This window comes from Microplitis mediator, chromosome 1 (assembly GCF_029852145.1).
Source record: "Microplitis mediator isolate UGA2020A chromosome 1, iyMicMedi2.1, whole genome shotgun sequence".
NCBI lineage: Eukaryota > Metazoa > Arthropoda > Insecta > Hymenoptera > Braconidae > Microplitis > Microplitis mediator.
Window position 1 is genome coordinate 11861613 of NC_079969.1, and position 15330 is coordinate 11876942.

The 15330-nt window shown below is 30.4% G+C and overlaps 2 protein-coding genes across 3 annotated transcripts; one reads left to right on the forward strand and one right to left on the reverse strand.

Moving 5' to 3' along the window:
• Positions 1-5857: 5857 nt before the first annotated feature.
• LOC130668617 (uncharacterized) lies at positions 5858-7935 on the reverse strand. Of its 2 annotated transcripts, XR_008990059.1 has the most exons (4): positions 7109-7935; positions 6939-7003; positions 6739-6847; positions 5858-6652 (listed from the first exon to the last, which is right to left on the reverse strand). XR_008990059.1 is itself a non-coding variant. In XM_057470977.1 (2 exons), the coding sequence occupies exon 2, from the start codon at positions 6311-6313 to the stop codon at positions 5924-5926; it is 390 nt and encodes a 129-aa protein (XP_057326960.1). In that variant the 5' UTR covers positions 6314-6652; positions 6739-6930; the 3' UTR covers positions 5858-5923. The 2 variants fall into 2 exon arrangements, 1 of the variants encoding a protein (XP_057326960.1); XM_057470977.1 differs by lacking the exons at positions 6939-7003; positions 7109-7935 and having other exon boundaries at positions 6739-6930.
• LOC130668608 (conserved oligomeric Golgi complex subunit 6) lies at positions 7834-13733 on the forward strand. The gene is made up of 5 exons (XM_057470966.1): positions 7834-8606; positions 8684-9539; positions 11343-11740; positions 11830-12153; positions 12237-13733. Exons 1-5 carry the CDS (start codon positions 8520-8522, stop codon positions 12468-12470), a joined length of 1899 nt encoding a protein of 632 aa, XP_057326949.1. The 5' UTR covers positions 7834-8519; the 3' UTR covers positions 12471-13733.
• Positions 13734-15330: the final 1597 nt, after the last annotated feature.

The window sequence follows — 15330 nt, forward strand, 5'->3', positions numbered from 1 at the left end:
CTATAGTTAACAGTAAATATGGTTATAAACAAATGCATACTCTATAATCAAATAAGAAAAGATATATTTAATAAATAAATGTTACTTATAAATGAAAACCATATCACAAGAACTCAATTATTATTGTTAATATATATACATATTAAATAAAGAGTGACTCGTATAATAAATAAATTAATAGAAATATAGAAATATAACATTAGAATAACTATAATGATGTTTCACGATAAATGATAATGTCAATCGTATCAATTAATTAAATATAGAATAATTATAAAAGAATACACCTCTGATAGTCTAGAATATTTAACTGAAAGATTGTATCCAAATACAGGAAAGTAGAATATAAATAATATAAGTAATAAGTAAAGTCATAGAATGGGTAAAGTAAAGAACGTAAATATGTAAGTTTATGTCTCGAATTAGTATTAGTAAAAAGTATAAGTATATTTGGTAAAGAACATGGATATATATATATATATATATATATATATATATATATATATATATATATATATATATATATATACAGGGTGATTCAGAATTACCTTCACAGCGGGAAAATTTGAATAGAGGAGACGATTCTGAGCATAAAGTTCCTTAGCCATTTTTCAAAATTCTCAATAGTTTTTGAGTTATTTAAAATCTAAATTGACCAATCAAAGACATGCTTTGAGATTTAAAAAAAAATAAAAAGAATAATAAATAAGTTTGGCAACGCCGCAACAGTAAACTTCAAGTTATACACTATTTATTTAATTCAAAAAGTTCGATTTGTCACAGAAGAGAAACAAAACACACAATCACAACATAGAATATATTCGTATATTTTGTTTAATCTTTTCTCTTTTTATAGAAAGAATTATTAATGGAAAATAATGCTTTTATGAAAAATAAAGCTTTTGGAAATTCGACAAAACAAAAATTACAGATTTTTAATTATATGATGAGCGACCCAGATTAAAAAAAAAAATTTGAAAAGTAATTGAATTATGTTTTACCAGAATAAAAGCAATTTCAAATAGACAAATATATAGATACACATTATTTTAAAATCTTTTATTCCGCTTGCTCTGTCTCGCTCAAGACTTTGCTAAGCGCTCATTGTACGTCATACAAAACATATTTGTAAAAATCTCGCGGATTGTCTTGTTAAACATCATCCAAGTGATCTTTCTCGGCGATTAGCTATCTGACTATCTCGCTAATGGTCTTGCTGGTGATCTTTCTTAGAATTTTGCTGGTGATCTTGCTGACCATCTGGCTGATGGTCTTGCTGGTGGTCTTGCTGGTGGTCTTGCTGGTGGTCTTGCTGGTGGTCTTGCTGGGGGTCTTGCTGATGGTCTTGCTGGTGGTCTTGCTGAAGGTCTTGCTGGTGGTCTTGCTGGGGGTCTTGCTGATGGTCTTGCTGAGGGTCTTGGTAGTGGTCTTGCTGATGGTCTTGCTGATGGTCTCGCTGGTGGTGTGGTCTTGCTGGTGGCCTTGCTGGTGGTCTTGCTGGTGGTCTTGCTGAAGGTCTTGCTGGTGGTCTTGCTGATGGTCTTGCTGATGGTCTTGCTGGTGATCAGCCAGATGGTCAGCAAGACCACCAGCAAGACCACCAGCAAGACCATCAGCCAGATGGTCAGCAAGATCACCAGCAAAATTCTAAGAAAGATCACCAGCAAGACCATTAGCGAGATAGTCAGATAGCTAATCGCCGAGAAAGATCACTTGGATGATGTTTAACAAGACAATCCGCGAGATTTTTACAAATATGTTTTGTATGACGTACAATGAGAGCTTAGCAAAGTCTTGAGCGAGACAGAGCAAGCGGAATGAAAGATTTTAAAATAATGTGTATGTATATATTTGTCTATTTGAAATTGCTTTTATTCTGGTAAAACATAATTCAATTAGTTTTCAAATTTCTTTTTTTAATCTGGGTCGCTCATCATATAATTAAAAATCTGTAATTTTTGTTTTGTCGAATTTCCAAAAGCTTTATTTTTCATAAAAGCATTATTTTCCATTAATAATTCTTTCTATAAAAAGAGAAAAGATTAAACAAAATATACGAATATATTCTATGTTGTAATTGTGTGTTTTGTTTCTCTTCTGTGACAAATCGAACTTTTTAAATTAAATAAATAGTGTATAACTTGAAGTTTACTGTTGCGGCGTTGCCAAACTTATTTATTATTCTTTTTATTTTTTTTTAAATCTCAAAGCATGTCTTTGATTGGTCAATTTAGATTTTAAATAACTCAAAAACTATTGAGAATTTTGAAAAATGGCTAAGGAACTTTATGCTCAGAATCGTCTCCTCTGTTCAAATTTTTCCGCTGTGAAGGTAATTCTGAATCACCCTGTATATATATATATATATATGTATATTGTATGAACATGAGTGTGAACATGAGAGTAGTGGGGAGAAGTTGGAGAGTGGAGGTCAGAGATCTTTCTGCCGTCTGATGTAACTTCACTTCTCTCCGAAAACTATTGACGAGCACAACTGTTATTACTGATCAAATCTAATCTACACTTTATAATAAAACTCAGTCTTCAGATAAAAGTTATTTTATCAATTACATCTATCCTTATCCATAATTTCATTATTTCATTAAATAATAATCATAATCATCATCATCATCATAGTCAACAATAAATTTATCACTGTTTTCAAATTCAAAATTGGTCCCGCGTGACAACGAACTGCCCACTGTCCAGGAGGTGGCGTCTGCTCTGATCCTAGTAACCTCCCAGGACATAACACGTGGCACATTTTCGCCGAACTGTCCCAACCTCCTGGTATGCCCTCAGCAAAGTTACTAGAATAGGGGTTACTAGTAAGCCTTGGTCCTCAGTGGTCTTAGGTGCCTCTACCTGTTAATTAGTTAGTGAACCTGAAATCCATAAATAGGCGCGCATTTAAATTCCATTTGAAATTTATATATATTAAGATCTTACAACACTAATTGCGTCTTATCAATATTTGGTCAATAATTTAAATACTAAATCGTCGTGGCACATACTCATTAAATTATATATTTAGATTATAAGGAATTTTAAATAAATAGATAAATAAATCTTTATTTGGTATTCGGAGAAATATAAATACAGTCAAGTGGTCTTGGAACGTTTCCTTATCACCCGATACTTAAAACCTAAACAAAATACACGCATAAAAATCATGAATAGGCCCTTGTTCTATAGTTAACAGTAAAATAAACAAATTCATACTCTATAAACAAATCAGAAAAGGAATCATTTAATAAGTAAATGTTACTTATAGATGAAAACCATATCACAAGAACTCAACTATTATTATATATAAACTATTGTTGTTAATATATAGTTATATATTAAATAAAGAGTGACTCGTATAATAAATAAATTAATAGAAATGTAGCATATTAGAATAATTATAATGGTGTTTCATGATAAATAATGATGTCAATCGTATTAAATAATTAAATATAGAATAATTATAGAGGAATACACCTCTGATAGTCTAGAATAATCAACTAAAAAATTGTATTCAAGTACAGGAAAATGGAATATAAATAAATATGGAGGGTAGAGGTACCTCTACCCTCCATACAATTGCGATAGAAAAAAATCAGATCGGTTATAAGTAAGAGGCTGGCCAAGTGACGTTGTCGGTGGTGGCAAGTAATTGAAATATATAACTCATTACCCAAGTACATATTTTTTATAATTACTCAAAAAATATCCATATATACCTAAGTATAACTAATTATCTATCATTCACCATCAAACGATTTTAAATCGAATTTTAATAAAAAAAAAAAACCGGCGATTTCGAAAATGGGATGCCAAGTTAAAAAAAAGTAGGTCAAATTTTATTTTTTATTTTATAAATGAACTAATAACCATTAAAAAATAAAATTAAACTATCATAAACCATCAAACGATTGCAAAAAAAAATTTTGCAATTACTCATTATGGGGGCAGTGTGACAACTTTACTCAGAGAGAAGACCTCTCTGTAGTAGGGATGGGCGATATTGAAAAAAAATATCGATAGTTTTAGTTTTTTATTATCGAGTATCATTGATGCTCAAGGAGCTCGAAAACAGCGGGAAGTTTTGGGACTGGCCCGCAGGGTCAACCGATAGACAGATTTTTTTTTTAAGCCGATTACTCTAATTATCTCAATGCCTGCGACTCGTTTGTACATGTATAATTTAATGAAAAAAGTTTGGATTTAATTAGTTATCTCATTAAGATATCCGCAGCCTACCGTATGAAAAAGTACATGTACATTAAATTAAAAAGCCACTACTTTTTTATTAGCCAGTAGCTTTATAATTAAAATTATGTCTGGAATTTGTTTGAACATGTACAATTTAATGAAAAAAGTTTGGATTTAATTAGTTATCTCATTAAGATATCTGCAACCTACCATATGGAAAAGTACATGTACTTTAAATTAAAGACCCACTACTTTTTAATTAGCTAATAGCTCTATAATTATAATCATGTCTGGAATTTATTTGTACATCTACAATTTAATGAAAAAAGTTCGGATTTAATTATTTATCTCATTAAGATATGCGCAGCCTACCAATTGACGGTTCTTTCCTAATCACCTGGTAATTTCTATCGAATACATTGTTATCAAATAGTTCGTACACGACATTGAACTGATAGAAAGTTCGCGTCTCATTATCTGGTAATCCCTATTGAATACATTGCTATCAAATAGTTCGTACATGTACATTGAACCGATAGACAGCTCTCGTCTAACGTATGAGGCAACTAATCGATATGTACATGTATGTTCACTTTATGAGCACGATATTGTTCGTCATACTTAAAAATTATTATCAGTTATTAAGCAGCTTACTGATATATACATGCACATTTACTCTAAGCACGAGCCATTTCGTGTTGCATTAAAAATGATTATTAATTAAGAGGCGACTTATTGATACTTATGTGTACATTTGGTTCAAGGGGGGGGGGGGGCTAATTTTAGTTACAGTTAAAAATTATCGTTAATGAAAAGACGGTATATTGATAAGTTATTTAAAAATTGTTTACTTTTATTTATGGTTTGAAGATACAAAAAGTTTGGAAAATCCAAAAGTGCACACCTCGAACGCTCATGTTACAATGAAATATATAAATTATTAATTTTTTTTTTAATTACAAAATTTTTTAATAAATATCTAGAAAGAAATTCGTCGTTTTTTTTTTTTTAATTTAGTTAATTCTATGACAATTGGTAATAAAAAAAAAATATATACAGTTTAATGAGGAAAAGTCCAGTGACCTTGACAGGTCCGTTATAAAGCACAACCTCGCCGCTTCGCTTTCGAGGCGTGCAAAAAATTATTTGATGGTAAAGTAGAACCTTATGATATCAGCAAAGTTCGTTGATAAAATAAAAAATTCCCGATAAAATAAAAAAATGGCTGCAGTGTGTGCATGTTTACATGGAATAGTGCCGGTTTTAACAGAAATGATTTATTAAAAAAAAAACGTGAGGGTCTACAGTAGTGATTTTCGAAAAGAACCTTCTTTGCATAATTCTGAAGACAGTGAAAAAAAAAATAAAGTCATTTTGTCAAGCCGTTCACGAAATATCCGTGCCACAGACTTTTTGGACTACAGACTAACTGACGTCCACGTTACATATTTTTTATTGAACTTTTTTTTATTATAATACGTATCGGACAACTTAATGAAAGTATCAGTCTTAATAATTAGTGTTTCCTCTTTAGGTTAATGTGCTTTGTATAACGTGTGAGTGTGATATAAAAATGATATATATAGTTTAATGAGGAAAAGTCAAGTGACCTTGACAGGTCCGTTATAAAGCACAACCTCGCCGCTTCGCTTTCGAGGCGTGCAATACATAAATTTTTTCGGTTTCGACCTAGTAAATTTTTATCCTCACTGCATTGTTCATGGTACTACATATCATGGAGTTTGCATCCATGCGTTTTCATTATTTTATTTTTCTTGCATATTGCGCACGTCCAGTCTTCTTTGTTTTTTGATTTTTGTTTTTTTGTTTGTGACAGTAGGTGTGTTCCTTTTTTATTCATTTTCTTTTTGGTTTTTAGGTCACTGTTACGATCACTGCTACCACCGACGTCGATAACTTCGTTTTCAGTCTTGTCACCATCCACCATTCCAGTAGGTACATTAGCAGTTTTTTCAGGTATCGGAAGATCGCAGCCATCACCATTCAAGTCTTTGTCCTCTTCTACGACTGGATTGTTATTTTTCAGGTCACTGTTACCATCACCGCCGCCATTGACATCAGGAACTTCGTTTTCAGTCTTGTCACCCGCCACCATTTCAGTAGGTACATTTCCGGACTCCACAGAGAGAATGCTCCTAATTTTTTTTAAACCGGATCTATTTTTCCCTTTTAATTCTCTCTTTCTCTTCTTTATCGGCTGTTCTTCGTTAATTTCCTCCAATATAATTCTGCAATCTTTCAGTTTAATTTTCTCTTTCACTATGTTTTTGTTATTTTCTTTGATTAACTTCAACTCGTCAATCAATTGATCGGCTTCTTTCTGTTTCCTTTCGTTGTCTTGGATTTTACTGAAATACTTATTTATTATAGACTTTATTTGTTTGCTTTCAGCATCATCTAATAGTTTATTCGCACAAATTATTTAAACAGGAATCTGAAAAATTTTTATTATTTTTATTTTTATTATTATTATTATTTTTATTATTGATGAATTTTTAGGATCAAGGATCAATTACTCACGTTATCTTTTGGGTGATTATGATTTTCGTTAAATGAAACTAGTTGTAGAGTAGATTTATCGATTGCTTTCACTATATAACTAGCCTACTCGCATCCAAGCTTTTCACTTCTGTAAGAGATAAAATGCTTGAAATAATAATAAATAATTTTTTTTTATAATTTATATAATTTAAATTTTATTAATATTTTGGATAATTTACATGTACATTTTATTTAGAAAAATTGCAAATGCTAATTTTTGGGATATTTTAGAGCCATGGAAAGCCTGCAATCAAGATGATACTGAAATTAGCTGACGTCTGATAATTCTAGGATTTTTTAAATAATGATAAATTATTTTTAAAGAAACATTTAACAAAATTGCACGTACTTTTTTATATGGTAGGCTGCGGATATCTTAATAAGATACTAATTAAATCCAAGTTTTTTTCATTAAATTGTACATGAACAAACAAATTCCAGGCATGATTATAATTATAGAGCTACTGGCGAATAAAAAAGTAGTGGCTTTTTAATTTAAAGTACATGTACTTTTTCATATGATAGGCTACGGATATCTTAATGAGATTATTAATTAAATCCAAGCTTTATTCATTAAATTGTACATGTACAAACGAGTCACAGGCATTGAGATAATTAGAGTAACCGGTTTCAAAAAAAAGGACCGTTTTTAATTTAATGTACATGTACTTTTCCATATGGTAGGCTGCGGATTTCTTAATGAGACAATTATTAAATCCAAGCTTTATTCATTAAATTGTACATGTGCAAATAAATTCTAGACATAATTATAATTATAGAGCTACTGGCTAATAAAAAAGTAGTCTCTCTTTAATTTAATGTACATGAACGTTTCTGTAAGGTAGGCTGAATATCGTAATGTAATGATTTATATATATTTTGAGTCCGACTTAAAGCATTTGACCAGTTAGCTATTAGGTGCTGGGTACTGGGGCTCTCACTTTATTCGTACTTAAGGGTGGGCCGCACCTAACAAAATCCTGAATTTAAGAATTCTAATTACTTTTTGAATATTTATGGGACTCGGATGATGAAAATCTTCCGAGGAAGTTCGTCTTCTGCTTTTAGTCGGAAGCTAATAATTATGATAATTATTTAATAAATAATTAGAATTCTTAAATTCAGGACTTCGTTAGGTGCGGCCCAGCCTCAAGTTTGTTGATTTCAAATGTCTGCTTTATGTTAAATCAGTAACGCAATCTATCCATTTTTGACTGGGTTAGAATTCTCATATTTTTTTTTTACCAATATCATTTTACAGAGTGCTCGGTTACCATTCGCTCCTAATAATTTTAGTTCCTTCTATCGCAGCGCCAACTTTTCACTATTTCCCCATATCTAGTTTTTCGGCAAAACTGTACCAACCCCAAATCTTACTGAGTCCTTAGTAAAATTTGCTCAGGACTTAATTCGACTGAACACGTTTTTTTTAGTATAGTTGTCATTGTCACTTAGTATAGATGTTGTCTGCGGGCTTGAGTAACGGAATTTTGAGTAAAATTGAGTAAATCGGACCTTATTATCTAGCGCCCTAGTTGCACTGATAAAAAATATTCCGATTATTCAAAAAAGACAAAAAAAAATTTAATAACAAGGTCTTATTGTACTTTATTTACAATGTTATTATATCAAGATCTGTGAACATAACCCATTTTTGTGATTTACAAAGAAGGTTCCCATATGTATTGCACGATAAAATATAAGTAGACTAATTTAGTAGTATTAATTAGATGGTTTAAGAGTTTAGAATTTATCAAAATATGGCTTTAACATCAGAAAAAAGCCAAAATACTTGGTCAGTAAAACGTGTCAATAATTTACTTGAATCTAGACCAGAAAATGATAAGGTAATAAATAAAAAAATAAAAAATAATAAAAAACTATTCCATCAACAAGTACTTTAAAAATTTTATTTTATTTTTAGGAAACCCTTGAAGCTTTAAAAGAATTATCAACTTTTTTTACCGATAACACATTAAATACTAGACGAAATTTACGTAGTAACATTGAAAAAAAAAGTCTTATTATAAATGATGAATTTGTATCAGCATTCAGAGAAGTTAAATCAACTTTGGATGCTATTCACTGCGACGTTTCATCAATGAATAATTCAATTCAATCAATGACCAACCGTTTGCACAGCACCAAAGCTCAAACAATAACTCTTATAGATAAAACAACAAAACTTCAAAATGAAAGTAAAAAACTATCGATGCAACACGATGTGGCGAAATCATTTATAAAAACATTCCAACTAACAAAGTACGAAATTGGAATTTTACATGGGCAAACTCGAGAAGAACCGATAACAGAAGAATTTTTCACAATTGTCAGTCGACTCCAGACAATTCATAGCAGCTGTAGAATTCTTATGCAATCTGGTTATCAAACCCTTGGGTTGGATGTAATGCAACGAATGACTTTGCTGCAGGAAGCAGCCCTCGAAAGACTTTATAGATGGACACAAAATCAATGTCGACATATAGAAAATGAATATATTGCTCCATTGTTGATAAAAGCTATGAGTAAGTTACAAGAAAGGCCAATTCTTTTCAAGTATATAATCGATGAGTATTGCACTGCACGAAGATCGATTATTGTTGGTTCATTTATTGATGCTTTAACACTTGGTAGTACGACCGGAGGAACTCCTAATCCTATTGAATTACGAGCTGATGATCCGACTCGTTATGTTGGAGATATGTTAGCTTGGTTGCATCAAGCAATACCCATGGAAAAAGAGAATCTTATGACTTTATTAAAAGCCTGCGATAAAACTGGTTCGTTTTAAAAATTTTGTATATACTTTAGCATGCCATACCGTTGTCCTAAAAACATTTCTCGATAAGTACCAGATGAATCATACTACTAAGTTAATCAAATACTTGATCTCAATGACGGAAAATTTATAAAGTTCACTTAAGTAATGTGACTATCCAAACAAACAATATTCAAAAAGACTCGCATCAACTTGATTGAAAACTCCGATCGAATCCGATTGGAAAATTCTAATCAGATTCAATCGATTCAATCATAATACACTACCGAATAGTCAACTGACCGATCTAACAATGTCTCATTTTAAATTTTACTCTGAAAATAATATATTACACAGAAAAAAAAATAGTAGTGACTACTCTCTGGGATAGTACTGAGTACTTTCTGTAAAAAAAAAATCTGTCTATCGGTTGACCCTGCGGGCCAGCCCCAAAACTTCCCGCTGTTTTCGAGCTCCTTGAGCTCGAAAACATTGTTGTGAATGCATTTTCGAGCTCTTCGAGCTCGAAAATACTTTTGTATCCCATTGTTTTCGAAAAAAACCGTTTTTAGCATTTGTTTCTCGCATGATATATCACGAACAAATTGACCGATTTCGATGGTTGAGGCGGCAATCCACGTGTTTTATTGAGTTCTAGAGCTGATCATATTTTGAAATTGTTTGGTTGAGTCGTTTCAAAGATATTCGCAAAAAACCGTTTTATGACATTTCTTTCTCCCGCGATATCTCACGAACGAATGAACCGATTTTGATAGTTGAGGCGGCAATCGACGTGTTTTATTTAGTTCTAGAGCTGATTAGATTTTAAAGTCGATCGTTCAAGTCGTTTCTGAGAAATCAATAAAAAACTTAAAAAAACAAAAAATTTTTTTCCGTGATTCGCCAATTTTTTCGAGTCTACTTGATCAAATGATCTGAAATATTCAGAAAAGTTGATGGCCAACAAGCTCTTTCGATTGCCGCCTTGATCATCCAAATCGGTTCATTAGTTAAAAAGTTATAGACCGGTCACACACACACACACACACACACACACACACACACACACACACACACACACACACACACACACACACACACACACACACACTCGGACATTATTCTGAAAATAAAATTTCTTAGCGGGAAGTTAAAAATTTCAGACAATACTGTATGCTATCTAGACTGTATTCACTACTATCTAGACTAGATCCATTACTGTCCAGGATAGTACAGACTACTATCCCGGACAGTAGTGGATATAGTCTAGATTGCATACAGTACTGTCTGAAATTGTTTTTTTTACAGAAAGTACTCAGTACTCAGTTTCGGAGTAAAATTTAAAATGAGACCTTGTTGAATCGGTCACTCGACTTTTCGGTACTGCGTTCTAGTTAGAATCACTTCAGAGTGTTACGGTGATAATTCTAGTGTAACCATTTCATAGTTTTGCCGCGAAACATTTGAAATTATTTATGCGAGTCCTTTTCAATATTGTTTGGTTTGATAGTCACATTATTTAAGTGAACTTTATAAATTTTCCGTCATTTAGATCAAGCACTTGATTAAATTTGTAGTATGATGAATATGGTACTCGTCAAATGTTTATAGGATGATGGCATAACACCCATATTTTAGTGTCATTTTAAAATATAACTCTCTACTCTGATGTCCATACTCTTATATATGGATTTAGTTAAGTTTTTATTTTTTGAGAATTCCAAGAGTCCCGGACATGATAATTAAAAAGGACTCTACTGGTATTATTTAATTAATTTATCTTTTAAATAATAAAAATAATGTTTTTCTATTCTTTATTTCAAAGATATTTCAGATCAAGTGAAACTTGCTTTGGGAAATATTACAGAAGGTCTTTGTCATCCGTTAAAATCACGAATAGAGCATATTCTTGCAGCCGATGCTTCTGCCAGTGTTTTTTATTCTGTTATGGCTCTTATAAGATATTATATTAAAATTTTTAATGATGTTATCCCAGAGAGTATTCTAATAAAAGATTTACACCAACTATTGGAGTTGAATGAAAAAAATTTCATAACAAAATTACAAAGAGAAACACAAATAGCTTTAGGAGAACGACCGGAACCTCCGGGACAAGATTTAGTACCTGCTGCTTCTGTATTAAAACTCTTAGCATTACTTAATGACATTTTGTCTGTTGCTCTTATTGTCACTGGTGATGATAGAGAAAAAGACGTAATTCAGGTATTTTATTTTAAAACTAGAAGGCTTTTGCGCGCTAACATGACCAACTATCTCCATAGCAATAACATAAAAGTCATATTTTTTTATAGATTGTCTCGTATATTATTGATCCATTACTTCAAGAAATTGATGAGACTGCGGCTAGATTACCAGTAGTTGACATGGCAGTCTACTTACTAAATTGTCTGCATCAAATCCATTCTACTTTGTCTCTTTATGAATACATGGATCAACGATTAGAAAGATTACAGGCCCAATCTGATGCCCAAATAGATACTTTAACATCTGAAGTCGCAAGCTCTCTAGTAGCAAATTTGAATTTAGGCCCCATTTATACAATACTACAGGGTAAAGAGCATGGTCCTTTGTCTGCTATACCTGGAATGGATCCTCTTAGTGTCAAAGAATTCAGTGTAAGTATAATTTTTTTATTTTTTCATTTAATAAATTAATGACAAAATTTTAAGACCAAAAATAATGAAATTTTTCGTTGCAGAATAAATTAGAATCATTCTTGTCTATGTCCGATTCTTTTCTGTTACCTCAAATAAATTTACTTAAAAACTGTAACACTAGATCTATTGTGTTAAAACGTTCTTTTCAAGTTATAGGAGCTATTTATAAACAACTTTATGAAGCTTGTCATGATCCTAAAAATCAATATGAAAATCCTGATAAATTATTTGTTAAAACACCTGATGAGCTTATGGAAAAACTCTTATCTCATTAATTTTATTCAATCAATTTATACAAAAACAGGTTCTCTGTAAAAAAAAAAAAAAAAAAAAACGCCAAGTACACATTTAAAAATTATTTTCATGTCAAAAGTATAACTATTGTTTTTTTTACAAATAACATTAAAATAAATACAAAATACAAAGTAAATAGTAGCGCAGAATTTTTAATATATGTTCCTGTAAACGCATTTGATGTACATTAGGGTGGGCCAAAAAAAGTGACTATTTTTTTTTTCTTTAGTTACAGTGAAAATATTGTTTGAGATGATGAAAAAAAAATTCTATTAAAATTTGAGCTCTTAATATTAATATTAAGAGGTGCCTATTTGCAATTCTCCATTTCCCATTTAAATAACATGGGAAAAAAAATTTTTTATTTTTTTATTTTTCTAGCTCGGCATTCGCACGTCATATAAATGAGTCCATAGCATATTCTTGTAGAGAATTTAACGCTCTACAAAAAAGGTCTCTTATCATTTTTTGTTATTTTCATTTTAATGCCAAGCTCGTAAAAATAATAGTCTTCTACTCTATTCTGAGAACTTAAGATTAAAATGAAAATAACTAGAAAACAATGCGGTATTTCAAAGAACTTCATTGAAAATAATATGTAGGGAATAAAATTGTCTATAAAAAAGATCCAATGACATTTTTTGATAAGTCTGATAGTTTTGCTGGAAAAGTAAAAAGATCTGGAAATTTATTATATATTTGACTTCCAGCTCCGATAACTTTCGAATGGATGGATTTATCAAAAAATGATAAGAGACCTTTTTTGTAGAGCGTTAAATTCTCTACAAGAATATGCTATGGACTCATTTATATGACGTGCGAATGCCGAGCTAGAAAAATAAAAAAATAAAAAATTTTTTTTCCCATGTTATTTAAATGGGAAATGGAGAATTGCAAATAGGCACCTCTTAATATTAATATTAAGAGCTCAAATTTTAATAGAATTTTTTTTTCATCATCTCAAACAATATTTTCACTGTAACTAAAGAAAAAAAAAATAGTCACTTTTTTTGGCCCACCCTAATGTACATCATTATCTGCATCTATAGATATTCAAATAAAAATTTTATATCACTTAAGAAATATGACGCACGAAAAAATATCTATTTAATTTTTTGCACTCCTATCTACGTAGTATTTTATATTGACTTAAAGATTAAAAAAAAAAAATATATATGAAAGTTTTATTGATATGTTTGTTATATTTTCTCATTTTAACAATAAACCACTATTATAATTCAATAATGAGTTTTATTAGTAATGTCTAGTTTAGATAAATTTTTAACTTAATTAATTGTTAAATATTATTAAATATTGATGTAAAAAATAAATTATATTATTCTTATAAAATATGTATTATTGTACTTTAATTAGCCAGAGGTTCTGTAGTAAAATATTCAGATTAATTATTATTTTATGCTAACCGGAATCGCAATCTCGTTAATTTACAGTCGACTACCCATCATAAGCCTGCCCGTAATAATCCTCTTCTTCTCAAACGAAAGGTACTAAGCACTGATCTGAATAGTAACTATTTGTTACTAGTTATTGTTCAGATCAGTGGTACTAAGAGTCAACAACAACTTCCCCTACTTAATTAAGTAGATTAATTAATCTCAAGAGTTTTGTACCAGACAGCCCGTTATAAGCCTCTGTTAACTAAATAAATAGTAAATAACTAAATAAATAATTTGAATCGACTAATATATAGATATACACTTAGCATGGATTGAATCATTTTTCCTAATCAGGGAAAATTGTCAAAATTACAAACTAAGAATAGGAAAAAATAGACAAATTAATGATGAAAATTCACCATCTATGATTCATGAAGAGTAATTTAATCAATGTTAAGTAATATAAAATATAATTTATTGTTTATAATTGTAATCATTAATTACATTTGAAGCTTCTGTTACAATTTAAAAGTTTTATTGAGCATTGTGTTCATCAATAAAATTATTATTATTGCAACTGTAATTAATACCGTTATCATTATAATTTTTCGCATTATAATTATTATTACGGTAATGACTCCGATTGAAAAATTCTAATCGGAAAGTTCTTTTTGACTTTCAATCAGTTTTAATCGGGAAATTCCGAACGAATCTGATTGAAAGTTAATCGGAAAAAAGTTATTATTTTTCGATTGAATCTGATTAAAAATTTCAATCGGGTTCAATTGGAAAATAATCGAAAAATAACCCTGATTAAACAACTGAATTCGACCAAATTAAAAATTTTAACTCTGTTATATTCTGTTAAATTCGTTAAGACCGAATTTAAAAGAATTCAAGGATTATTTTTGAATTAAACAGAATGAAACCGATTTAAAAATTTTGAATTCGTTTTAATTCAGTTAAATTCGGAGTCAGATTTAATAGGAATTCGAGGATTATTTTCGAATCAAACAGTATTAAACCGAATAGAATTATTTAATTTCGTTTTAATTTGGACAAATTCTGGTTTTCCTACCCAATTAGACAGAATTCATTTTTAAGTTGGGTACTGAATTAACAGAATTTATCGGAATTAAATAGAATTAAAAATGTAATTCGATCGAATTCAGTTGTTTAATCAGGGAAAATTATTATCCTTCGATTCAATTTGATTAAAAAATTTCAATCAGAGAATGAAACATATTTTTTTACGATTAAATCCAATTGAAATTTAATCGGATACTTGTAACACTCCCGAGCAATTCTGATAAAATGTTTGAGTCCGATTGAATCTGATAGAAATTCGATTGAGTTTCAATCAGAGTTTTCAATCACGGAAGATAAGTATATTTATCATTTTTATGAAAACTAATAATTCAAAACACTTATAAAAATTAATTTC

Excerpts from the sequence above, each read along its gene's own strand:
- LOC130668617 (XM_057470977.1), bottom strand. The coding sequence starts at position 6,313 with ATGGTGGCGGGTGACAAGACTGAAAACGAAGTTCCTGATGTCAATGGC.
- LOC130668608 (XM_057470966.1), top strand. The coding sequence starts at position 8,520 with ATGGCTTTAACATCAGAAAAAAGCCAAAATACTTGGTCAGTAAAACGT. Across the intron at positions 9,540-11,342 it reads AAAAGCCTGCGATAAAACTG|ATATTTCAGATCAAGTGAAA; the intron begins GTTCGTTTTAAA and ends TTTATTTCAAAG. Across the intron at positions 11,741-11,829 it reads GAGAAAAAGACGTAATTCAG|ATTGTCTCGTATATTATTGA; the intron begins GTATTTTATTTT and ends ATTTTTTTATAG.